Genomic DNA, 26,250 nt, shown 5'->3' with positions numbered 1-26,250 from the left:
TTTTCCTCTGCAGCATAAACCATTGCGATAAACAACTCTACAGAGAAATGGAGCAAGGATACAAATCTATCACTCATGTGGTAGCGATTCAGTTTGTATGGGGTAGAAAGAGATAGATTAATATCTAGCTGTCCACAGAAACATGTAGAATAAGATTTTCACAAAGAGCTACAATACATTTCTTAGAGGCACAATAAACAGGGAATAAAATGTAATTCGCGAAATACGATGGCGATAAAGTGTTACGGCTATTTACAGCACAAAAATCCCCAATAAATCTTGTAGAATTGTAATTATAAATCCTGATTCCCCACCATTTGGCCTGCAGAGCTGAATTATGTTTTTGCTGTTTATCTGGCTGAAGGACAACAATCCCATTGCCCTCTGCAGCCTAATAATTAGGGAAGATTAGAACAGGATCAAGCTGTTTTCCCCATTTGCTCTCCCAAGGGACTGAAGGGTTATGAGTGTGAAGTTCATCCTGTCTAACCTTGTACACGGAGACATGAAAAGAGATGATTATCATGATGCAGATTTAAACTTACTTGTCCCTTTCTTTCTTTCTTTCTTTGTCTAAACTGTTTGAATGTGTTAAAAAGGTATTAACATATGTATTAAGTATTAAATTAAAGTTTAATATTTTTGGCCATATCGTTTTAAATGATAAAAACTAAAAACATCAGTTGCTTTTCCTAACAAGGCGCTGGTTTTTAGTTTCAGCACCATGGACAGCTCTCTTACTCTACTAAAAGCTTTTTTTTGCTTCTTCTTAATTTTCTTATGAACTTACCCTGCTGATTTGACCAAAATAAATCTAATCAATAAGGAAAGAAATATTGATTTTTATAGAGGTCATTGAAACTGCAGTTATTAATTGGGCCATATTCAAACCGAAGTTATGCACAATTGATTTGAGCCCGACCTGATATTCATGCTCTGTTCAGAGCTGCTGCTCTCACACAGTCGAAACTTGAGGGTGTTGGATGTTCACTGCAATCCAGGAAATGTGTCATAAAAATAGGAAGCGAAGCTCTGTGTGTTGGAGTTAACCGCTCTTGAAGCAGCTCTATCCGAATGTGTTACAAACATAATGATGTTCATTCTATGTGCAATCACGGCCCCTCGCTTCACTGCTCCCCCTTTCCTGTCCGTTTCAAAGCAGAGGTCGGCGACTCTTCCGAAGCTAGATGGCAGAAGAGCCCCACTGCAGCTGAGCTGCGCTTTGCGCCGTCATCGTTCCATCTTTGCATTGCAAATTGCCCAGCCCCATCACTCCCAATAACAGCTCCTCTCGATCTCCAAAATGAAAATCAGAGTTATGGTGGGATTGCCTACCAGGCGTATTTCTTTCATCAGCTCTCGGGACGGGATGCTGCCTGTCTGAGTCTCAACTAACACCCCCACACCCTTTCCTCCTCTAACACACACACACACACACACACACACACACACACACACACACACACACACACACACACACACACATTAATACAGTACGACTCTTTCTCAGTATTTGCATTCTTCTCATAAAGATACCTCCCTCCTTCTCCTTTGCCACCCACACCTTGCTGTTCCCACTTCATGATTTGTTACCCACACATCCGCCAAATCATACTTACACAGGACGCTCTCCCTCTCGCACCCTCCCCTCCCTGCCCCCACCGCCACCTTTCCTCTCTCACTCTGCCTGGCTCAATTGCCGATCGATAAAGCCAGCATTCAAACTGTAGACCAGACTCTTCTTCGTCCTCAGCCGGTTTTTAGAGATTCAAAGGGAAATATGTTGAACGGCAGACACAAGAGCGCGCCAGCAGAGATCTTCGCACTTGATGCCCCTCTCAGTAGAGATGGTTGAGCCCTCGTCCAGGTTGCTGTGGTCCTATCCTAAAATTCAGTCTTGCTCACTTCTCTCCTATCAGCTGACAAAGCGCGGCGGGCGGCTCTGCCTGTTTCTCCTCTGAGAAGGGAATCTACTTAAACCCCCACAGAAAGAGAAAACTGGCCATAGGTTACATGTTTTAGTTGTGAACATGAAGGGGATTTACAGAGACGGATACTACGACGGATCTATTGAACTACGGGACGTTTTCAACAGGAGATGCGTTAAATGTGGCAGAAGGGACTTTGTTCAAGCCAAAACGATGAGGATTAGAACGGGGATTGTTTTTTGGAACCTCGTCTTCTCACTGATGTTCACTTGTGTGAAAGGTACGAGCCACTGCCGCAATTCTCTGCATTTTCGAATGCGCTTGGTGTGCCTCGGTGTGTGTCTGCGTGCGCGCATGTGTGCGTGCGTGCAAGAAATCACAACCTTTAACGTTACAGACGTGCACATAATAGCCTACCTCGGCTCTCTGGATGGACTTTTAAGGGACGCATTTCGGCGGTTTTGCGCTCAATGCAGGCTTTGACTGAGTCGCTCAATAGATATTCTTGCGGTAGCCTACGCTTCTTCTAATAGCCTACGTGAGCTGCTTTGCTTAGTAGGCTAACTAGTAAATTGTTGAGGCGCAAGTGCACGCGCCGCAGATTTATCATGTTAAGAGATTTTGATTTTCTTTTGGGATAAAGCCGCGCGCATTTTCTCGTTTCTGGGTCGAGTTTTCAAGTATTTATGTGAGATTTGCGTCAGGCCGGTTTCTCACCAGAAACGTTACTGAACCCATTCAGGGGCCGAGGCAGGATAAGTGGTGTAGAACCAATTTGTTGGCTGGTATTTATCGAAGTTGCCAGTGCAGGCAGGTGTAAGGTGGGCTTCTTAGTATTCTGGTGGCTCTGTCTCAGTGTCTGACCATTTCAGTGCTCGATGTAGCTGGTGAGATAACAGCTGCTTTAGTTTTTTCCCCCCGTCTTCTTCTTATATGCATCAGCAAGATTTAGTCAGACCAACAACTGCAATAGTAAAATGACACTTTCCCAGCAGTTTTCAAAATGAAGTCCTTAAAAAAACGACTTTGAGCTCGATTGTGTCATCTCTCTGTTTTTATTTTAATTACATTCATGCTGTTCACTCACTACAGCTTCTGTAAAAGTCAGTCAAAGCGACGAGTGCTTATTTAGCACACTGCAATTAACATGTCCTCATCCGCTGTTCAATGGCACGTAAACATTTGCAGAAAGGAAAAATGAAATTCTCGTGCCCTTGCAGTGGAGTTACATGTCGAAACAGAAGTGTGTGTTTGCATGAGTGTCTCTGTTTGAGTACCACACACTACTGGGTGAAATTCTCATTTCTTACTAAAATCAGACGCAAAGAGCGAAAGAGAGAGAAGCAAACAAAATAACTCACCCCCCCACCAAACCCCCAAAATGTGTTACTTCTGAATGTCTTTGCGTAAAGCACATTAACGATGTTTTATGCGTGTGACTGAATGGCTACCTATCTGTTGCATGCATGTATTTATTTCCGAATGTGGGGACTCACAGATATTAATTTACATGCAGATTGCTCGCCCTGTGAGTAATTCCAATGTCTGTCTCTTGGGGGTGGATGAGATGTGCAGCATGCAGAGTAGCAGCGCCCACCAAGAATGAGCCAAGTCGAGTGGAGCAGAGTCGGGCACAGTGCTGTTTCATCACCACCCACACTGTGGCAATGTCAAACCTTGAGGCCACTGCCAATCCTCCTAGTTCTGTTACTTATTAGGGAGACAGCCAGCCAGGAATTGGGGGAGGGCGTGGGGGGAGGGAGAGGAGGAGGACGTGAGGAAGGGGGAGAAGGCCTGGATCTTCTTTTGGAAAAGAGTGGAGGAAATACTGACACGGCGCAATGAGAGGAAGAAGAACTATGGAACAGTTGTTGTTCCTCAGCCTCTGACAGTTGACACAGTGTTTGCAGAAGTAAAAAGATATCTGCTAGATCTGGCCTGTGACTCACTTCTCCTTCTAAGATAATGATGCCATAAAAAAGACTCCTATCTGGCAGGGTTTGTACAACAGCACTTTTCTAGAGGTCCTTTTTCAGCGACTATAATTAGATTATTTTTGAGCCAGGATCCTGTCCTGGGTGATGCACTGCTCTGATTCTTAGGTATCTCCATCACCTGTCTAAATCTTGGCACTGTGCACATATATAGTGGAGTTGAATTAAATTTTTGGAACTTGTTGTGCAGAACAGATACAATGTCACAATTTCATTAAAAAAAACAAAAACAACCTCACTGCAGCAGTTCCAATAACTGTGGAAATTCAAATGCAACTTGGTCATATCCTTGAAGAGAATATAAATACAAATTGAAGAGGATAAACTGTAGACATTGAAGTTTTTTTTCTGGTGGTTTTAAAGATAAAGTCCTTAAAAACATGAAGAAATAAATGATCAAAATAGCTGGTTCAAACACCAATTGAATTCCTTTGCGCTGACAATGAACAATCTGTCTCTCTTCCCTTGGGTACAAAAGTGGCTTTTGTCTGTTTTTTATGGTCGTCGCAATGCGTTCATCGATCAGTGGACAATCAATATGTTCACAACAATAAATCTTCTGTACTTACAGAAGAAATGGATAATATCATGTGAATGTAAGTGGTGATGCTCTGAAGAACCAGACTGTGGTTATGCGCACAGCTTGCTTCATCTGCCCCCTTTACTCGTATATTGTTTATGGTTATTAGAATAGTGAAGCAGATGGATGTTGTTTCACTTTATATTCATACTTTTTATGGATTTAATTAATTTTCAGTGGTATTTTGCATATCAAGATCTGCTCAGACATTCATTTTTTGTTGTTTGGATCTTATAAATGAAAATTAGGAAGGTGTGTCCTCATAGGAAGCTGAAGGGGCAAAGAGAGCACAGAGGCACTGGGCTGTATCCTGGACCCTTGAAAAGACAATGAACGATTAATGATTGCGAGCAGATTGTTGAAAATTGTCCATCTGTCGTGTGCCGTTGCTTCTGTTTATTGTGATTACATTGTATTTCTAACATTTTCTTCTATCTCTCACGTGTGCGTGTGCGTGTGTGTGTGTGTGTGTGTGTGTGTGTGTGTGTGTGTGTGTGTGTGTGTGTGTGTGTGTGTGTGTGTCTTTATTAAGTCTATACTGGGCATTCTCTAATTATTGGTAATCAGGTGGGTTCTACACAGACTGTAATCTGGCCACTGAGCCCTTGATGAAGACTTTATCTCAATGTGATTATGTAAACAGGCTGGGAAGGCTGCTGGGGCTAATCAGGATTACAATTTGTCTGTGTAATTATATTCTATCTTGTGGGAATGCTGGGCATTATCCAACTGCCCCCAAGGTCCACAAAAATGGTCGAAGAAGATGAAGAAGTACAACCCATACAGTTCCAAAAAAGTTGGGATGGAGTTTAGTATGTAAATAAATATGCAGTCCAGTGATTAACAAAATCATATAAACCTATATTGAATTGTAAATTGTACAAAAACATCATTTTATACTTGAAATGCAGGCATTTTTATCATTATCATTATTTAAATACTTATTTAACTTGTGCTACAAAAAGGTAAAGACCTGACAGAACATCTCATTGCTAATTAGGCTGACTGGCAACAGGTCAGTAACATGATTACTGAAGGACATCCCAGACTGACTGTTTCTTTCAAATGTAAAGGAAAGACATTCTGGGCAAACTGTTTGACATTCCAGCATTTAATAAGATGTCTTTGTGCTATACTAAATTAAATACGGATATTAGATGACTTGCAAATCATTTTTGTCCGTGTTTGCTTAACTTTACAGAGTCCCAAAACTTTGAGGGGAAATAAAAAAGAGGATTTTACTTGGATGTGTTAATAAACTCTTTTCCTGGATGATGATAGGTGAACTTGGAACACCTAACATTTTACGCTCTGGCTTTCTTATGTTTCTTTCAGTGCTGATATCTTAATGGATGGTCCAAGTGGCATACCAAAGTAATACTCAGTTCACCCACTGGCCGCTCGCCCGTGGCTTTAAGCCTGGGCCAAGCTCTTAGATGTTGCTGACAGGCCCCTGTGAAGCCTGGATATAGTTTGCTGGTTCTGATGAATTCTGTTTTAATATAACTAGTATTCTTGGGGGAGATAGACTGGCAACATCTTGTCTTCAGGAAGAAAAACAGCTCACTGTTAGCTGAGATTAAATGTAGTAGGTTGAAGTGAGGCCAAATTGAGAGTCAAAGCTACAAATTCAAACTGGACCCTGTTGTGCACATCAGGTGCCATTTTAAGAGAGGATTAAACTCATAAATGTCTGGAGTTATACTTACTGAAAGAAACTTTTCATTTATTTAACAATGTTCATTCATTTCTCTTTAAATTTGAAACAAATAAACAAAAAAAGGAGATAAGTCATGCAACAGAAATTTGGAAACAGTTGCAGTTGTTAGCCCTAGTTGGGAAACAATATTGAAAGAATTTTGCTTACACATCAATCAAAAGGTAATATTGTAAGAGATGATATTCTGATCTTTTCTTATAATTACTGTTCTTAAATGTTTCTACAGTGCAGTGTATTTTCAGTAGTACTAAATTCATGCATATGCATGTGTCTTCATGGATGTTCTTTCTCAGTGCCCACCTGTTTGTGTCTGTGGTTGTCAGCTGAAGTTCTGATGTGTGACAGGAGAGCACACAGAGAGAAAAGCGTGGTCTGGGAAAATAAATGAAGCAATGTGAGGGTAACTATAAAGGTAGATTGCTCAGTGGCTGTTACCATGAATCTACAGCATGTTTTCTCAAATAAACTAAACCAATTTGCTACCAGTGTTTAGGAGGCAGTACATGGAGATTATATAATCCATCTACACAGACAGGTAGACCAAGAACAGGCTTTTCCCCTTTAGCAAATGAATTATTAGATTTTTCAAAAGGTAGCGTTGTGTTCTTTATATTTGGTCTCACAGAGGCTGTGTTTAATTAAACAAATTTCTTGTAACAAACTACCAGTGGCCTGTCAGTCTTACTCGATGTCAAATATCAGTGGCAAAGACACACAAAAGTGTGGAAAATGTAATATAGGGACCTGTTTGCATGGTATGGTAATAACTTGCTGTTTTACTAAAGAAATATTGGACCACTCTCAGTCTCTGCCAGTTTAGTTACCACATCCTGGTGCTGAAACTGAGACCAGATGCTCACAGAGTGACACCTTAGAAGCTGCTGAATTCGTTACAAATACTTTAATCTGAAAGTTGACCCTTTTTAAAAATTCTATCCTCTTCTCTCAAGAATAAAGTCTCTTACAGGTGAGAAGACACAATAAGGCTTCTGCTGTGCATAGTGAAACAACCCATTGATTAACTAATAATGAATTCAGGGTGTCATGCTGTTTGCCTTAGCTTTTTGTCCTGGCCTGTAGAGTTGCATTTCTTTTAAGCAGCTATTCATCCATTTCCACATCTGCATATATTGGGGGTTTTTTGTTTTAATTTTGCCTGTTTAACATGGTTTGTCTGGTTTGTCCAAAATGCTTCTTCTTTCAATTTTCTCCACTGAACCAGGACTCGCTTTTTTCATTAAAGCATTAATAAGACATCAGTTAGGTCCATTTGAAACACAACTTAGGTTTTAATTTGCTACAAAACAAAGAACTTACAAGATGGCAGCCCAGGCAGAATAAGAGTTTTACATAGAAAAGATAAGTGGCCAGATAAAAAACACATTCTTATCCTGTGCGTCTTTCTTATGTCTCTTCGGGAAAAGTGAAGTGTTGATGTTATTGTTTGTTTGGGAGATTGGAGGCTTGAGCGACAGGCATCCTATTAGATGTGTTGTTGGCTCACAGTTTTGTGTTGTACAGCAACTCTCACAGCGGTGGTCTGGCATCAGGTGCAATATGCCTCAGTAGCACTTTGAGGATCTACTGGTGTCTAGCCATAAAATACTATCTGCTGGGAAGTAAGTAAAGCACGATGAGCTACGGTAGTAGTTATTAAACTAGGCGACACAGACACACAATCTCTGTTATTTCTGTACACAACAGTGTGTGTTCATACTTATGCATGTGCCAGCTGGGATTCAGCGTGACAGTGTATTTGATTTGACCATTTTTCACCTGAGTGTGTGTGTGTGTGACCATGCACTTATGCATGTGCCAGCTGTGTTTCAGTGTGACAGTGTATTTGATTTTACTATTTTTCAGCTCAGTGGTTGGCAATTCAAAATCACCAAATGGAATACTTCACAGCCCTTTCCCAAATTGCAGTGACACACTCATGAGGTAATAGTGATTCTCTAGGAAGCCTCTTTTCTGTTTTTGTTGTAGGCAGCCCATTTCCCTTTCATCAAGCATGCAGACAAGCGTAGTGAGGGACTGCGATAATGCACATTCTATCAATATGAAATGTAAAGGTGCAGTACAGCCATGCAGATAAAATCCTTCTTTTTGAGGACATCAGTCTAAGATTCGTGTCTACTAAAGTTGCTGTTCTGGTTATGGTGAAGAAAAATGACTCTCTCTTCTTCACGCAACACTTTAAGTCTGCAACTCAGAGAACAGTTTTTTAAAAGCTCTAAGAGAAAAGTTCTTGAAATTCTAAAAACATATTGCCGTTAAATGTGCTGAGATGGCCATGATTGGATAGCAGACCTTCAAGATTCATGATCCAGAGGTATAACAGCAAACAAGCAACAAAAAGAGAGACAGGAGAGAGACTCTCTCTCTCTCTCTCGCTCTCTCTCTCTCTCTCACTCTCTCTCTCTCACACACACATACACACACTCTCACACATATATGCATTCTCACATATATCTCTGTTCTTTTCAAAAGCTATGATCATTGAAGAAATATGCTGTACAGCAACTACTGAACAATTATGACCACTTGATCAAACATCAATAGGTTTTAAAAATACCCACAAAACCAGCAGAAATTTTAGTACTAAAATTTCCACTTGAAATAGCCATACATCTGCAGATTTTGCACATGTGATGTAACTGTCCCAACCTATTATTTGGTTTGTGGCAGAAAGCAATCTCCCCACTGGAACACTCAGTAAACATACTAAGGTTAAGGTAGTTGCTGATCCCCAATAATTCAAGTGCAGCTTTGATCCTGGTGTCTGCAGCTATATTTGGCTTTCGTTTTTAGCATTTTGTGAAAGAGTCCCTTCTGTTTGGATCACAATATTCAAAACACTGCACATGAAAATCCCAGCCTCAATTAGCTTGACAGTGCAAGATTTAAAATCAGCACTCTGAATCATCAACACCGTGTTACACAAGGTCCTGATGATTCTGTGTTTTGTAAAGGTTGCGGAAGCAACAGCAATACAGGGACTTTGCAGCAAATGAAGTCTATGAGGATATTTGTTGACCTTTGCTTTACTTGGAAAGACCTCCTTCTTTACAGCCAGTGCTGCATAACAGGCCTGATGGATATCTTTATAATGGTTGATTCACCGTTAAGGTCAGGTGCAAATCAATGCAGTTTTTTTTTTGTGCTAAATTTGATGGCTAGGCGCTATGGCCTTCCCCATCCATTGTATTAGGCCATCATCGTGAACAATGATGAAATGCCATCCAGACCAAGAGGTGTCCCTGACTAAGCATTCACTACAATCATTCATGAGGAAATGGAGTATCAAGGAAGCAGAGAAATTACTTCAAATACATGTGGAGAAAAAAGCATGAGGTGCACAGCTGTTTTAAGTATCTATAAGTTTAGAACACAGTTGTGCATATTTATGCACTGCAATTGTTTTACAATGTCTTGCAACAGTTGCAAACATTTCTAAGTTGCTTTTGACAAGAAAAGAAGAAACCAGTTCCCCTCGTCCATCTGTAGTTGCTCCAGTCAGTTTATGTCACATAAACACACTTAAATAGGTACGCGCATATGAGGGGACAAATGTAAGTCGCTTTGTTTCAAAGCATCTGCCATACATTTGAAATGCAGTGATGCACTCTGACATTGTCTGACTTTGTTTGTGTAGCATACTTTCCGCTGACACTTTTGTCCTTTAACAATGCCTAGTAGAGACCTTTATCCAAATGTTGCGCTGCAGTGTGTGCCCTTGTTCTTCTTTTTATTTTTTTCCTCCTTCGACACCTTTTAGAGCCACATGCTATTGATGAAGAGCAAACCTGTAAAGCATTATACATTGTTTCTCAGTAACTGATGCCACTTTGAGAATAATGCGACATTTTATTCCATTAACGAAAACGCTCACACACCTGTGGTGCTCATGGAGGGGACGAACAACATTTCTTTTATTGTCGGGAAGCCTACACTGAAAGCCACTAATTAGGACACAAAAAGATTTATTTCAATACTACACTGATTGCTGAAGCTTTTTGTTAGATTAGATAAACTTTATTGTCATGTGCAGCCTGCCACATAAAACGGACAAATAATACACAGTCAGTAAAATAGAAATACAAAACAATAGACAGCAGATAAAGTTAATAGACTTCAAGGGCAATATAGCAAATGGAACACAATAAATTTGCCAAACTAAAGGCCGCGCTCTTTCATCAGAATGCAACAGTTTCACTGCAGGGGGAGAGAAGAGACTCTGTGTAGTTAAATCTGCCCTGCTGGATCCTGAAGCGACTACCTGAAAGGTGCAGGTTAAACTATGCTTGTTTATTTTCTGTGCCTATTTAATGATAGTCTGTTCAAAAATAGTCAATTGGGATGGGCAATCTCTCATACCCATCAGCAACCATCCATTACCCAGTGGCCTGTTTGTCACTCATAATAATGCGGATGGCAGTAAAATGACTGCTCCTCCCCTCTCCTGCTGCACATAATCACTGCTCTTTATGGCCCAATACAGATCTGCATTAATGGCGGAGGACAACATATTGGCTGTTTACTCGTTCATGGTGCACCAATCATTTCATACACCAGTCCATGTACTGAAAAGCCAAAAGTGCTGTCTCTCATTTTCCTCCATGCCTAAAGTAAATCTTAAATAACCCACTTAGCATGCAACAAATTTGTTTAGGCCTTGAAAATAATAGGATATTCTCGATGATGCATAATATATTTTGTTTACAAAATCAATCTTATTTTTCATCCTGTGGTTCATTAACTGGTTCATTCTGCCCCAAATCTCTGTGCTCACTACACAAAAGGAGATTACATTCAGTAGTTCTGTCTCACCCTTTTCCTTTAGTGAGAAGCACAACAAGGCCAACAACAAATATACATATGCATACTCAAACACATGCACGCACCCACACGCGCACACACACACACAAACAGAAACAACAGCACATACGCATGCACCCTTAATTTAGATTGACAAATACCTTTGGAAATCTCATCAGAGCTGGAGACAACTGCCATTTGTCTGTCTTTGTCTTGCACAGCAAGTATAACAATCTGTTATCAGCTTCAAAAGTGTGGTGTGGAAAATGCACCGTACTTGTGTGCACGTCCAAAAGGCTAGGGGTAAATGTAAGTATTTGAGGAACAGCTGGGGCCATTCTTGAGATGTCTGTCAGGCTGCCTGGCCGCCTGCTGAGGCCACTGTTTCTGCCAGACTCATGCATTATGATACTGATTCATATTTTTCGGAACCGTATTTTCCCTACTGTGCAATCACAGCATGTTGTTAATTTGGTTTCTCATCACAATTTATGGACATTTTTGCAGCGTGGCACTAACATGGGGTCACAGAAAACTCTGGGGATTGCCTTTCACAATTGAAATGATGATGGAGGTTAGAGCAGGCAGCTGAGCGGTCACAGCAAAATTCAAGGATGAGATACTGTTGGTCTAAGTGATAAATGGATTTAGTGCATGTCCTCTCTCCTGTACAAGGAAGCACATGTTGTCGTTGCATTTTCCTTTGAAGTAACAAGATGAATGCTTACAGTGTTCTTTTTATAGATGCAGCTTTTATGGAGCTGACAGCGCTAAACATATTACAAGCTTGTATGATTCACAGCATTGAAAAGGGGGATTCTAATTCATTTGGGGGGAAAAAAGGGGAAAAACAAGGGAGCCAATAGATATGGGAGTGGGGATGAGAGGTAGAGTTGCTGAGAAGGAAGGAGATAAAGAACAATTCTTGGCAGAGGGGCAAGTGAATTAAAAAAGGCAAATAAGACACACATAAGTAGGAGAAAAAATGCGACACAATGGTGGAGAAAAAAAGAACAAATGGCGTGAGACAGTTTTGAGAGTTGAAGCAAGGATAATGATGGATGAAAGGAATACATAAAGCTGAGGAGTAGAAAGTGGGCGATAAAGGTAGAAAGAAGGGAAAAAAATATCTTGGCAGTGAGCATCTGTTCTGTCATCCCCAGGACATCACAACAATCAGCCACACAAACACTGCTAAGCAGTTCACACAAACAGCTTTACTCTGAATAGTTTGTGACATTAATCATCTAATGCTTGACAAACACTGAAATAATTCAAGGACTAATAGAGCTCTTTTGGGTGCCGGGTACAATACAGAGCCAATAATATCTGACTTTTACCATTTACAGGTTAGTTTATCAAAGACCAGCGCAAAATGTACAGGCTACTTCACTTTTATGTTATTCTTCTGTTCAACACACTGTTAACACACAGTTACAAAACTGCGTGCTGCTCTTTCAACAGTTGTGTCTATCTATCTCTATATATTTTTACTCGACTGTCTTACAGTCTCACTCGGCCCAAATCAAATCAAATGTCAGCAGTATTCTTTTTGTTATAACATTTAAAGAGGTACCCCAATGATTTAGTAACACAAAGTGAAACATCAAAGCACCAGAGAACAAGATCTCCTGTCTTTAGTCCACAGCATAGGTCAAGTTACAAAACACTGAAACCTACCACATTTCCCATAATGCAACTTAAGAGCCTATTTTAAAATGGTAAAGGGACTGCTACTTATATAGTGGTGTTCTATTTGCTTGAACAATCAGAGATGAGATAAGATAAGATTTATTAGTCCAACAGTTGGGAATTTCACACTATAACACCAGCAGAGTGGACAAAGCAGCATAACCCAACAACAATAAGGCCATCTATACTACAAGCCTCATTCTTCCATTCTCACAAGCTCGTTTTTCTATGCTTAAGTGCTTTCTGTCTAACAGTCACACTCCGATGAACGCATCAGGAGCAACTCTAGGTTCAGTATCTTCGCCCAAGGATACTTTGTCATGCAGACTGGAATATCCAGGGATCGAATCACCAACCATCCGATTAGTAGACAACCTGATCTACCTCCTGAGCCACAGCCACTTCAGAAATACTTTAATCCCACCAACCATTCTCACTATGTTATTAGATCTATTCTAGTCACAAGTTTTAGTTTTAGTTTTCTTTGGTTTTGAGTCATGTCTCCATTGTTTCTGTAATGCCTGCCTTTCTCTTGTGCCTTGGTTCCTTTTCATTTTTGTCTTGTTTAGCATTGGTAGTCTTGTTACCATTGGCTATTTCCTGTTTTACTTTGAAGGGCTGTTTCTTTTTTGTCCTGTGTACTTCCTGTCTGTTGTGCCCTGATTCCTTGACTGTTTTCGCCTCCTCGTTGTTAATTGAGTTTCCATGTGTTCCTCTACCTGTTGTTTCTCATTAGTTATGCTGCACTTCCTTTTGTCCTCACTGAGTAATCTCTATGTTTAACTGGATGGATCCTGTTTATTGATTGATGGATTTATTTGGATGCCTGCTTTCTTAACTGTTTTTGCCTTTGTTATTTTGTGCCTGTTTGTGTCAGCCATTAAAGGTTTATTTTTCAGTCGTAAACAACCAGAAACAGACTTCATGAGGGTGGTTTGAGGGCCTAACATCCTCTAATGAGCCCTGTAGTCACTGCCTGGCAATGTGGAGCCCACCTGGCATTTGCCATAGAATACCAGAATTGGCAGGTCCACCGCTGTGCCCTGTGCTTTTCACATGCACACCCTGAGCAGATGACAGAAATGAAAGCGTCTGGAGAAAAGGCAGAGAACATTATGATGTTTGTCACATCGTTCAGCATGATCGGTGGTGGTGGTCCATGCAGGGACATTCAGACCTCTACTGGCTAGGCAGCTTGACTGCCTTTAGGTACTGGGATGGAATCTTTGGGCCTATTCTAAGACCCTATGTTGGTGCAGTGGGTTCTGGGTTCCTCCTGGTGAATAGCAATGCCCGGTCTCATGTGGTGAGAGTATGCAGCAGTTTCTCAAGAATGAAGGAACTGATAGCATTGACTGGTAGCCTGACCAAAATCCAATAGGACATCTCTGGGACATTATATTTCAAGCCAACCAATGCTGCAAGATTGTACCTCAAAGTGCAGTGATGCTCTGGTCCCTGACATTGTCAGGCATGCATTGTGTACATGAGGGCCATACAAACTACTGAGTAACATTTTGAGTTGCTATAATTAAATTTTGGCAAAAATGGACTAGCCTGCCACATCACTTTTTCTCTTTTTGGGGGGTTGTCTTTGAATTCGACCTTCTGTAGGTTGATAATTTTCATTTCCATCAAATGATATGACACATTACCCAGTCTATATCAGTAAAGCTATATTATATATTTTAAACAGTGCATATTCCACTCATGGCAGGACCTCTTTGAAAACAGCACAGGCAAATTACCCAAACTTTATGTATAGAATTTGTTGAATAGCCTTTTAAACAAACAACACATGTCTTTTTCCTTTCAATAATTCTGTGTAAGACTAAGCTTGTAGAGTAAATGGAATGTCACAGAACATTATGTTAATTTTATTTGGCATGACTTTCTGTGGTAATGGGTTGGTAAAATTGAATTTTGGCAAAATGTATTCAAAAATATTTTCATAAAAACAGCAGAGATCACTTGGAAAGGAAACAGAGGAAACATCAGAATTCGGATAGTGTTTTAATATGCATTTTCTCCCTGTACAAACCAAATCTTTGAGTCAAGTGAACTCTAGTAATGTAAAACAACAATAGTACAGCTGCAAACATTGCTTCTCAAAATTTCTTTTTAGACCATGTTGTCTTGGGAAAACATAAAAATGCAACAGCACAGCACCTACAAATATCACATTACTTATTGGCCAGACATGTATGTCATGCTGGCAAATTTCTAAACCTGATGTGCCATCAAAAATCCACATTTTTCCACCCATGCTCATAACTTTGGTGGCTCATTGATGAGTGCTGTTCTGGCAATTTATGATATTCCCAAGAGTGCTTGAATGCACATAAAGCACCATGTCACAGGTTGGATCATGTTGACCCTGTAGGCGGCGCATCAATGGTCCAAATTTGCCGTGATTACCCAGTTTGCTCTGTGCTGGCGGAAATAATTGCAACTTAGATATGCAACAAATCTTGGCAAGAATTTGTCTCCTCTGCATTTAGAACAGCAGCTCATCACCAGACATTTTATTTTATGCGTTACATATAGAACTGTACTGACACACTATGTTTGTAACTGTTTCTATGAGAAAATCACAAGAGATTACATAAAAATGAACACAGGTCAGGGTGGACAGTTGGGTGGAGTGGGGTTAAGTTATTTGCACAGTATATGCATGAAGATGTACGGTTCTTGGATTCTAGGCCAGGACCCCTGTGCTTTGCTGGATCATGACCCCGTTGAGTAAAGACTGCTGAAAAATGCAGTATTTCAGTGCATTATCATATATTTCATAGTAGACCTTGTTTTGGTGACTATACACAACTTCCACGCTTTTCCTAAAAGTAACAAAATGAAATGTAATGAAATGTAACAGTCTGACAAGAGGGAAATTAACTTTTTTACTTTGCTTCACAGTTTAACATTTTGACTGTTTTGTCACTTCAGTTTATAAGGCAACCGTATTATTGTCTGTCTAGTTAGAGGCCATTTCAGTGGCACAACTGCCAAGTGATCTGTGTGTTTGCTTTTCCCCATACTGCAGTGTGTGTGTGTGTGTGTGTGGGCAACACACTATGCAAAACATCCTTTACTTACCAAGTGTGAAAAGCTAATTACACAAGGGGTAAATTGTGGGGGGTAAACCATGCATCTTAATTACGTTTGCATTTCATTAGACAACATGCAAGATAGCCTGAAATGAAAAGGGGACGCTCTTTGCATTGTGACACAGTGTGCATGGGAGCAATTTTGTGTAACTGCGGAAGTACTCTGGATGTGGAAGTGTGGAGGGAATAGGTGTGACTGTGTGAAAACGAGGTTGCTTAGTAGTGGCACTTACGTTCCTTTGCATCAACACTACAAAGGTTAGCAAAGCAACCAGATTACTGTAGCTTGACAGTGATGGTATGAGGTTTAACATAATGTGTCTAGGGTATCAGTTCTCAGTAAGCTGGTGCAAGACGGATGACTAATCTGCTGTTAAAAGCTTGAAGCACCAAATCAGAAGACTTTACTTGTTGCCTATCTCTGGCACTTTTAGACCCTATAAAAAAGACTCTAATGACACATCACAATCTTTTTCAAAAGCATCCTCAATTATACATTTTTGATATTACTGCAGCAGCTTTCTGCATTTTATTGTCATTATTTGATCTGAAAGAAAACAGAAATCATAAATGGAAACACAAAACTTGGCTCTTAGTCAGCTGGTTGCCAGATTTCCCTCGTAGCTTCTGCCAGCTGAGAACAATAGGGATTTTCCAAACAATTTGATCTCAGTTAAAGAAATATTGCACATGAACATCATAGGGTGCATTCAGTTGTTATGAACAAATGCTATTTGGAATTGTCTCTGTGCAGGCCTGTTTAAAATATCTCTTTTATTTATTGCTGCTTGGATGCTTGCAGCAGACGAAGTTTATCAAAATGAAGTACTCTTTTTGTTTCTGTGCTGCAGAGCATTTTACTTTATTTTTCTTCAGCTGAGAGTCTCACACAAACCCATTATATGCATTGGATAATGATGTTTTGTTTGTTCTCTTTCCTTCCAGGTTTTATCCATTCTTGTGGAGGCACTTTAAAAGGCAGGAATGGGACAATAGAAAGTCCTGGCTTTCCATATGGATATCCAAATGGAGCGAACTGTACCTGGGTGATTGTTGCTGAGGAGGGGAACAGGATTCATATAGTTTTTCAATCTTTCGCTGTGGAGGAGGAATATGACTTTTTATCTTTGTATGACGGGCATCCACACCCGGCTAACTTCAGAACGAGGTAAGGAAGCGGCCGTGCACCTTGAAGGCTGTGTTTGAAAGCTGGCAGACCGGGGTGGAAAGATGCAAGGGAGGGAAGCCTTCAGTGCTCAGTTCTGACAGAAAGTTTATCTTTAGGCTGCACATGACAAAGGCTACTTATTTTCTTCAGGGAGATGTCAGGCAAGTCTCATGTGGTGTGCAAGGGGTGTTGTGTGTCCAGTCTTTTCTGACACTGTTTTGAGTGGAAATGTAACCGCCTTCTGAAAACTGAAGATTTTTTTACTGAGGAGAAGGGAAGTGCTGCGTGACTCTGACGGCTGATCTGACAGGTGCTCTTCAGTTAAAGTATACATAAAAAAAACCAAACAAAGTCCACAAAATCTTTCTAGGTTTAAACGTGAAGGGAATGTTGTGATGCATGGGTTAGCTCACTACCTACCTTTTTTATTCGACTACTTTACTGGAGGAGACAGAGGTGGAGACAAACATCAGAAAAACATGAACATCAAACACAAAGATTTCCTGTTGCTTTCTCTGGTCACTGAACAGGCAAACAACTGTTTACTCAGTGGCTTCCTAGATTCTTACAAAAGTCCCTGTTGCTTTGCATTTTCAGGCTGCCCTCTTTTAGTATTTCCCTCCGAAAGTGTTATTTGGACAGTAAATTCACACAATTGTTTTAAATGTTGTGTGAAATTGACAATGTAGTGATCCTATAATAACACTGTGGATGCAAGTTTGTCCAAAATGGGCATCCATGTACAGAAACACACGCACTAACTGCTCAGGTTTTAATAGAGATGTTTGCTCAGAGAACACCATTCTTGGCCATTTTCGTGGGACATGCCTTCCTCAAGGATTTTGATTATTAAAATATTGCTAATGCTTTTTATTTAACACGCTATCACCAACTCAGTGCTCAGTGAAGCCATCAAACCATGCAAATTGGTTTAACTGTGAAGGTTTTAAGCCAATCATCATTGACGTGCTTTATGAGAAAATATCTGTAAATATATAAATATTTTGTTGTTTAAAGGACACGTTATATATGTGACTCATAAAAAATCTGCACTCTAGCATTCTTGGGATGTTCTATTTTCTACTTTCCCAAATAAATCCTCCTTTAAAGAATCATTTTGTGTTTCACTTTCAAAGGAAAAAGCCATTTAGGTCTCACATTTTCCTTGTCAAAACGAAATTGTTCAAAAATAAACGCAGTCTTCACAGATAAGTGTTATGTATATTATGAGAAGATTATCTGTACGCTGAGCTGATAGAGAAGTGTGGATACGCAGATCAGTTTTTAAACCTGTCAGAACCTTTTCTTTTCTTTCTTTTTTTTTTTTTTAGAGACATTTTGATTACCCACTTCTATTCACAAGCATGCTCCATCAGAGGCGAAAGTGGGGTCCAGTATTTCACAGTGAAACACTCCAAGAGGCAGTGCCAAATGATTTCTCCTGGCCCATTTATGTGGCTCAACTTCAGCGGAAGTGGACCGAGGTCAGTGATAATAGAATGCAGGATTTATAGCAAAGAGTGACAATGAAGGAGAATAATTCTAGTGCTGAATCACTGCTGATACTTTAGCAGATGAATCACTTTAGATACTTAAAAGATCCTATTGCATAATACCATCAGGCTTATATACTAAAAGGTTTGTCACCATGTTGCTCGATTCACCATTGCATCCTGATCTCACAGTCTCACGTAAGTCTTGTCACAAACAACCAGAAAGAATCAACAATCAGAAAGAACCAGTACGAGCAATTATCAGTCATGTTGCACAAATACTGCAAACTGAACCAAACCAAAAATCTTCTGCTGTTCCATCAACACACTGACTCACGCTTGTTTTAATTTTGGTAACATTAAAAAAACAAAACAAAAACAAAAAACCTTGCTTGCAATGTCATAATTTTTATTTTGATCCCAATTCTACCAATTTACAGCGAACCTCAGTAACTACTAGATTAGCTCATGAGTTCAAAGTGAGTTGCCAACTTACCAACAGGTTGCTTCTGCAAGTCTGATGAATATATCTGACTATAAATAACTATATGCGTTATTATCCTTATTAGAAACAGCCGTTCAATGGGGAATATAAAACTTATAAAAGGACAGACAGGTGTGGGATTAAATACCAGTAATCAGCTGCTTGCGATTTTGTTTTTTTGTTGTTTTTTTAAATAAACTAGCATGCCTGCTAGCTAATGTGGTTGCTGTCCTGGCATTAGTTCAAATATAGCCAGGACAAAAATAATTTCTTGCCTTTTTTCTTTTGTAATCATGTGTTTCTGAAAACATCAAGGGAAAAAAACGATTGTTTTAAATTTTGCTTTCTTGCTTCAGGGTAAATTTATATTCTTATTTAACTGAAGAAGATTTATCTGCTTGTCATTATTCAGTTTTCTTATTGTAGCGACATGATTTCAGCTGTGACAATGTTGATGTATTATCAAAAAGACAATATTTGTTGTCTGTGTTGATGATGTAACTTTTTTTTAAAGAATGGGATCAGTTTTAAATTTTGTCATGATCCATGTCCATCCCTTTTATAATCAGTCATGCAGACAGAAAAATTGCTTTACTTGTGCTAAATTTCATGTGGGCGTGTAGTTTTCCCAAAACAGCAATTAATGCTTGTCAACATTCAGCAAGCCAAACTGTTACTGGACTGACCCACTATCAAACCATGTAGGCTTAAAGCTGAAATAAATATAGTGTTAGTTTCAATCTAGAAATGACTCAGACATGTTTCATAAATTGTAGAATATAAAAGATTTTAATTTACAAAAATAATCTCATTGTCTCCTAATCCAACAATCATTGCAACAAACTCTGTTCAACTGTGATGCTTTACCTGAAACCTGAGCCCTAATTCAAATAACATTTGCCAGTTTTTAATTACAGTTATTCTGAACAGTTATGTAAATGATAACATGATATTATCACATCATGAAAGGAGTTCACTGAAATTGAAAATAGCATTCCCCGGAGTGGATCATTGTTATTTCATGTGTTGAATGATAATACAGTTCTTTAATACACTTCCTTAATTTGTTGGACAAAGAAATGATTTTTTGTAGTTTTGCCTCTGTACACCGTCACATTGGATTTTTAAATCAAACAATCAAGATGTGATTGAAGTGCAGTGTTAATTAAAGAGGGTTTTTCCAATCATTTTTCTTTTTTCCAGTAACTGTTTAATAATTGCACTTTCATACATGGTCTACCTGTTTCAAGTGGCTCAAAATTATTTGAACAAGTGACTGACAGGAAGTTGAGGTTTTTTAATAGCTTTTCACTGTAATTTTAAATATGAAATCCAAAGAGATGTCAGTGCAAGTGACATTAGGCTGAAAAAATACAGTCATCCTTTTGGAGAGATAACAAAAATATTAACCTCCTAAGACCCAAACTCTTCCATGGTATGCATTTTTAATTTCTCTTTGATATTTGGGCTGTTTGGGACCCGATGAATGTAAAACAAACAATCACCAGATGCATTTTTTTTTTTACCCAATTTTTGTTTCTAAGAAAACTGAGAGCCATGTATGAAGACATTCGCAAATTTTGATAAAACAGAGGCAGTATAATGTCCTCGTAAGTGGATATCAGGCCCTTGTGGAGCTAAATTTGGTATTTTGGTCTAGACAACCCAAAATGTGATGTCCACATATGTGGACGCCAGGTCCTAGGAGGTTAAGGGTATTAAATTCAATTATGTGGTGCATTTTTGAAAAGAATGAATGCACTGACCAGCAACACCAAAAGGCCCAAAAGACCATAGAAGACAACTGAAAAAAACATCTTAAGGAACCTGCACAGTTCTCTGAAGAAAAAATAGGGAGATTAGTGTGTGCCAAAATGATGGGGAAAAATATGGAGAAGGAAATAAAGAACTTGTGATCCAAAGCATAACACATTATCTAACATGGTAGAGGCATTGTTATTAGATGGGCAGGTGTTGCCAGTTGAAATGGGTTACAATTGTTTGCTGATCATCCAACAGCTGATAAAAGTAGAAGGATGAATTATAAAGCGTACAGGTTTATACTCTGCTCGGATTCTGCTAAATGCTGAAAGACTGATCAGACAGTGATTCACAGAGCAAAGTGATAATGAACCAAAGCATACTGCAAAAGCACAAGAATTTCTCAATGCAAAGAAATGAGATCTTCTTCAATCACCAAGTCAGTCACCTGAACCCAACAGAGCACAATTTAAAGTTACTGGAAACAGAGAGACCCACAAAAAAGGCCACTGACCAATAATGAGTTATGTTATTTACAAGGGTCTATATGCAACAGAATAAGGATGCACTTAATTATAATATTACCAGGATCAGAATTAGCAGCTGGGTACTTGAACTCTTGAGACATCTGAAGTGAAGTTAGTCTGCTTACTGGTTATAGTAACAAACTGGGTTATGGTCTTCTACCTCGATTTGGGCTGGGGTTGAGCAACTGGGGACATGTATCTGGGAAGCTGCAGTTTCCTAACCATGACCTGTAGCTGGTGAGGCAGGCCTGCCTACCAACACTGACCAGAGCAGTTCAGATGGGGCACAGCTGTGTAATGTGGGGCTTGTTAGGCAAAGAAAGGTTGGCAGAGTGCAGAAATTGTATATAATGGACCTAACTAATGTTTAGCTACTATGTGACTTTTAACTTGTTCAAATGTTAGGATGTATTTATGTATGTAAATGTATGTGCACATGTATAAACAAGAAACAACTCTCTGAGCTTCAATGGAAAATAATCCAGAATTTCTGAATATGAAGGAATTATAGAAAAAGTGAAGGAGAAAGATCTGAAACAGAAGACCAAATGGAAGTGAACTTTCTGTTATACTTGCTGGACTTTGAGTAGTGCCCCTTAAGGATATGTGCACTGTGATGAATGACACATACAAGTCCTTTGTTTAAACTCCAACCCTACTTGTCTCCCTCCAGGGATGGTATGATTTACAACATGATAAATTGTAGACACATTTAACAATCTTCCCCATAAATCTGCCTATGATAGCAAATTCTCATTCAATTCAATTCAATTCAATTTTATTTATATAGCGCCAAATCACAACAAAAGTCGCCTCAAGGCGCTTCATAGGTACAGAGAAAAACCCAACAATCATATGACCCCCTATGAGCAAGCACTTTGGCGACAGTGGGAAGGAAAACTCCCTTTAACAGGAAGAAACCTCCGGCAGAACCAGGCTCAGGGAGGGGCAGGGGCATCTGCTGCAACCGGTTGGGGTGAGAGAAGGAAAACAGGATGAAAGACATGCTGTGGAAGAGAGACAGAGATTAATAACAGATATGATTCGATGCAGAGAGGTCTATTAACACATAGTGAGTGAGAAAGGTGACTGGAAAGGAAAAACTCAATGCATCATGGGAATCCCCGGCAGCCTACGTCTATTGCAGCATAACTAAGGGAGGATTCAGGGTCACCTGATCCAGCCCTAACTATATGCTTTAGCAAAAAGGAAAGTTTTAAGCCTAATCTTGAAAGTAGAGATAGTGTCTGTCTCCCGAATCCAAACTGGAAGCTGGTTCCACAGAAGAGGGGCCTGAAAACTGAAGGCTCTCCCTCCCATTCTACTTTTAAATACTCTAGGAACAACAAGTAGGCCTGCAGAGCGAGAGCGAAGTGCTCTAATAGGGTGATATGGTGCTACAAGGTCATTAAGATAAGATGGGGCCTGATTATTTAAGACCTTGTATGTGAGGAGCAAGATTTTGAATTCAATTCTGGATTTAACAGGGAGCCAATGAAGAGAAGCCAAAACAGGAGAAATATGCTCTCTCTTTCTAGTCCCTGTCAGTACTCTTGCTGCAGCATTTTGGATTAACTGAAGGCTTTTCAGGGAGTTTTTAGGACATCCTGATAATAATGAATTATAGTAGTCCAGCCTAGAAGTAATAAATGCATGAACTAGTTTTTCAGCATCACTAAGAGACAGGATATTTCTAACTTTAGAGATGTTGCGCAAATGGAAGAAAGCAGTCTTACATATTTGTTTAATATGTGCATTGAAGGACATGTCCTGGTCAAAAATGACTCCAAGGTTCCTCACAGCATTACTGGAGGCCAAGGTAATGCCATCCAGAGTAAGATGTGTCATGTGTCGGCTTTTTAATTTTGTGTTTTGTTTGATTTGTGGGTTTTTTGGACTGAGAGTTGAAACTATTTGGAGTCAAACATATTAATTTACTTTCCTTCTAAGCTCTGTTATTGGTCTCATTGAGCCAGGAGGACTATTGAGTCCTAGTCTGTCTTCCTGTGCCGTTCAGGGGGAGCAGCTGCAACATTATCAGCAGGACATGCTTTGGTTCTGGCAAAGACTTCCCTGCTCTCAGCAGCTTTACTGCATTTACAGTACATTACCACAGTTGTAGTCAACTTGAATAACTGTGTTTAAACTTCACCTGTCTGCTCCACTGACTTCGGTGCTGCCTTCTGTGTTGGCCCCTCCACCCCGCTCCATACACACACACTTAAGGTGAAGACGTCGATGGTGAGCAAAAAACGTATGAAGTACATCCCAGGGTTTGTAATCACCAGAAACGATTAAGCTAAGTGGTTAACATGTATATACATGTAAATGTGTTAATAATGTCTGTTTAAACCCTTTCCTGTGATTATTTTCATGTTGGCATTAGATAAAATAAATAAAATAACATTTCTCCCTCTGCTGTTACTGCTGCTTACTGCAACTTCAGCATGTCCATTTCATGTTTTGGAAAGGCAAAATGTGAAATGGACATAACCTTGTCTTTAGGTCTCGTCTGGTCTTTAAGTCATAGTCATTCCAAACTCTGCTATAATTCAGTTTGTCAGTTGGAGGGCCATGGGAGGAGTAAAAACGGTCTTTCTTCCCTCTGGTTAACATTACAGGGAGTGCAGAATTATTAGGCAAGTTGTATTTTGAGGAATAATTTTATTATTGAACAACAACCATGTTCTCAATGAACCCAAAAACTCATTAATATCAAAGCTGAATGTTTTTGGAAGTAGTTTTTAGTTTGTTTTAGTTTTAGCTATTTTAGGGGATATCTGTGTGTGTGCAGGTGACTATTACTGTGCATAATTATTAGGCAACTTAACAAAAACAAATATATACCCATTTCAATTATTTATTTTACCAGTGAAACCAATATAACATCTCCACATTCACAAATATACATTTGACATTCAAAAACAAAACAAAACAAATCAGCCACCAATATAGCCACCTTTCTTTGCAAGGACACTCAAAAGCCTGCCATCCATGGATTCTGTCAGTGTTTTGATCTGTTCACCATCAACATTGCGTGCAGCAGCAACCACAGCCTCCCAGACACTGTTCAGAGAGGTGTACTGTTTTCCCTCCTTGTAAATCTCACATTTGATGATGGACCACAGGTTCTCAATGGGGTTCAGATCAGGTGAACAAGGAGGCCATGTCATTAGTTTTTCTTCTTTTATACCCTTTCTTGCCAGCCACGCTGTGGAGTCCTTGGACGTGTGTGATGGAGCATTGTCCTGCATGAAAATCATGTTTTTCTTGAAGGATGCAGACTTCTTCCTGTACCACTGTTTGAAGAAGGTGTCTTCCAGAAACTGGCAGTAGGACTGGGAGTTGAGCTTGACTCCATCCTCAACCCGAAAAAGGCCCCACAAGCTCATCTTTGATGATACCAGCCCAAACCAGTACTCCACCTCCACCTTGCTGGCGCCTGAGTCGGACTGGAGCTCTCTGCCCTTTACCAATCCAGCCACGGGCCCATCCATCTGGCCCATCAAGACTCACTCTCATTTCATCAGTCCATAAAACCTTAGAAAAATCAGTCTTGAGATATTTCTTGGCCCAGTCTTGACGTTTCAGCTTGTGTGTCTTGTTCAGTGGTGGTCGCCTTTCAGCCTTTCTTACCTTGGCCATGTCTCTGAGTATTGCACACCTTGTGCTTTTGGGCACTCCAGTGATGTTGCAGCTCTGAAATATGGCCAAACTGGTGGCAAGTGGCATCTTGGCAGCTGCACGCTTGACTTTTCTCAGTTCATGGGCAGTTATTTTGCGCCTTGGTTTTTCCACACGCTTCTTGCGACCCTGTTGACTATTTTGAATGAAACGCTTGATTGTTCGATGATCACGCTCAGAAGCTTTGCAATTTTAAGACTGCTGCATCCCTCTGCAAGATATCTCACTATTTTTGACTTTTCTGAGCCTGTCAAGTCCTTCTTTTGACCCATTTTGCCAAAGGAAAGGAAGTTGCCTAATAATTATGCACACCTGATATAGGGTGTTGATGTCATTAGACCACACCCCTTCTCATTACAGAGATGCACATCACCTAATATGCTTAATTGGTAGTAGGCTTTCGAGCCTATACAGCTTGGAGTAAGACAACATGCATGAAGAGGATGATGTGGACAAAATACTCATTTGCCTAATAATTCTGCACTCCCTGTATGTTTGTCATTTTTATATCTAAAGGTTTAAGGTCAGTCTCTTACAGATTGCTGGCTGTTTAGATAGAGCTGTTTAGCTTTTATACATAAAACTATCACACATCAGATCTCAATGTGGAAAAAAGATTATTCTGGATATCTTTATTGATATGCACTGGGTAATGTAAGAGTCAAAGGACACATCATTTGATAGAAATAAAAAATGATCAACCTACAGAGTGCTGAATTTGAAGACACCACAAAAATGAAAGTGAAAAAATAGGTGGCAGCTAGGTTAGTCCATTTTGTCCAAAGTTCATTGCACCAACTCAAAATCATACTCAGTAGTTTTATAGCCCCCATGTACTTGTATGCATACTGACAACATTGGGGCATGTTCCTAATGAGCCGATGGATGGTGTCCTGGGAATATCCTCCCAGATCTGGACCACCCACCATTGAGCTCCTGCATGGTTTGAGGTGGAATCTTGCAGGATTGGATGGGCAAAACCATAATATTCTTCTAATGAGTTTTGTGGGGGCAAGTCAGTGGTATCAATTTCTTCATCCATTCTTCATCCGAGGGTTTCATCCCAATACCTGATGGCAGTCAGGTTGCCTAGCCTGTCAGAGACAGTGACACTAGTGGCCTTCTGGACGCCATTTCGGAGTTCTGGCAGTGTTCATCCTTGCACAAAGGAGCCAATACTGGTCCTGCTGATGGGTTAAGGAGCTTCTATTCTTCCCCGTCCAGCTCTCCTAAAGTAACTGCCTGCCTCCTGGAATCTCCTCCATGCTTTTCAGACTGTGCTGGGAGACACAAA

At 39.9% G+C, this 26,250-nt stretch overlaps 1 protein-coding gene across 8 annotated transcripts in view; it reads left to right on the top strand.

The window, feature by feature from the left end:
• The first annotated feature begins 1,668 nt into the window (after positions 1 to 1,668).
• LOC116322598 (CUB and sushi domain-containing protein 3-like) overlaps positions 1,669 to 26,250 on the top strand; it is a 228,863-nt gene continuing 204,281 nt past the window's right edge. For all 8 annotated transcript variants that reach the window (XR_005614833.1, XR_005614834.1, XM_039619520.1 and 5 more), the window contains exons 1-2: positions 1,669 to 2,208; positions 16,785 to 17,007. Coding sequence is in view for 6 of the 8 variants with exons in the window: in XM_039619520.1 (XP_039475454.1) it covers positions 2,031 to 2,208; positions 16,785 to 17,007 (401 nt within the window). In the remaining 2 variants the exon portion in view is untranslated. The remainder of the gene's footprint in view (positions 2,209 to 16,784; positions 17,008 to 26,250) is intronic.

The sequence above is a fragment of the Oreochromis aureus genome, linkage group 11 (assembly GCF_013358895.1).
Source record: "Oreochromis aureus strain Israel breed Guangdong linkage group 11, ZZ_aureus, whole genome shotgun sequence".
In the NCBI taxonomy this organism is placed as follows: Eukaryota; Metazoa; Chordata; class Actinopteri; order Cichliformes; family Cichlidae; genus Oreochromis; species Oreochromis aureus.
The sequence above is the reverse complement of the archived record's forward strand: the minus strand, read 5'-3'. Positions and strand labels throughout refer to the sequence as shown.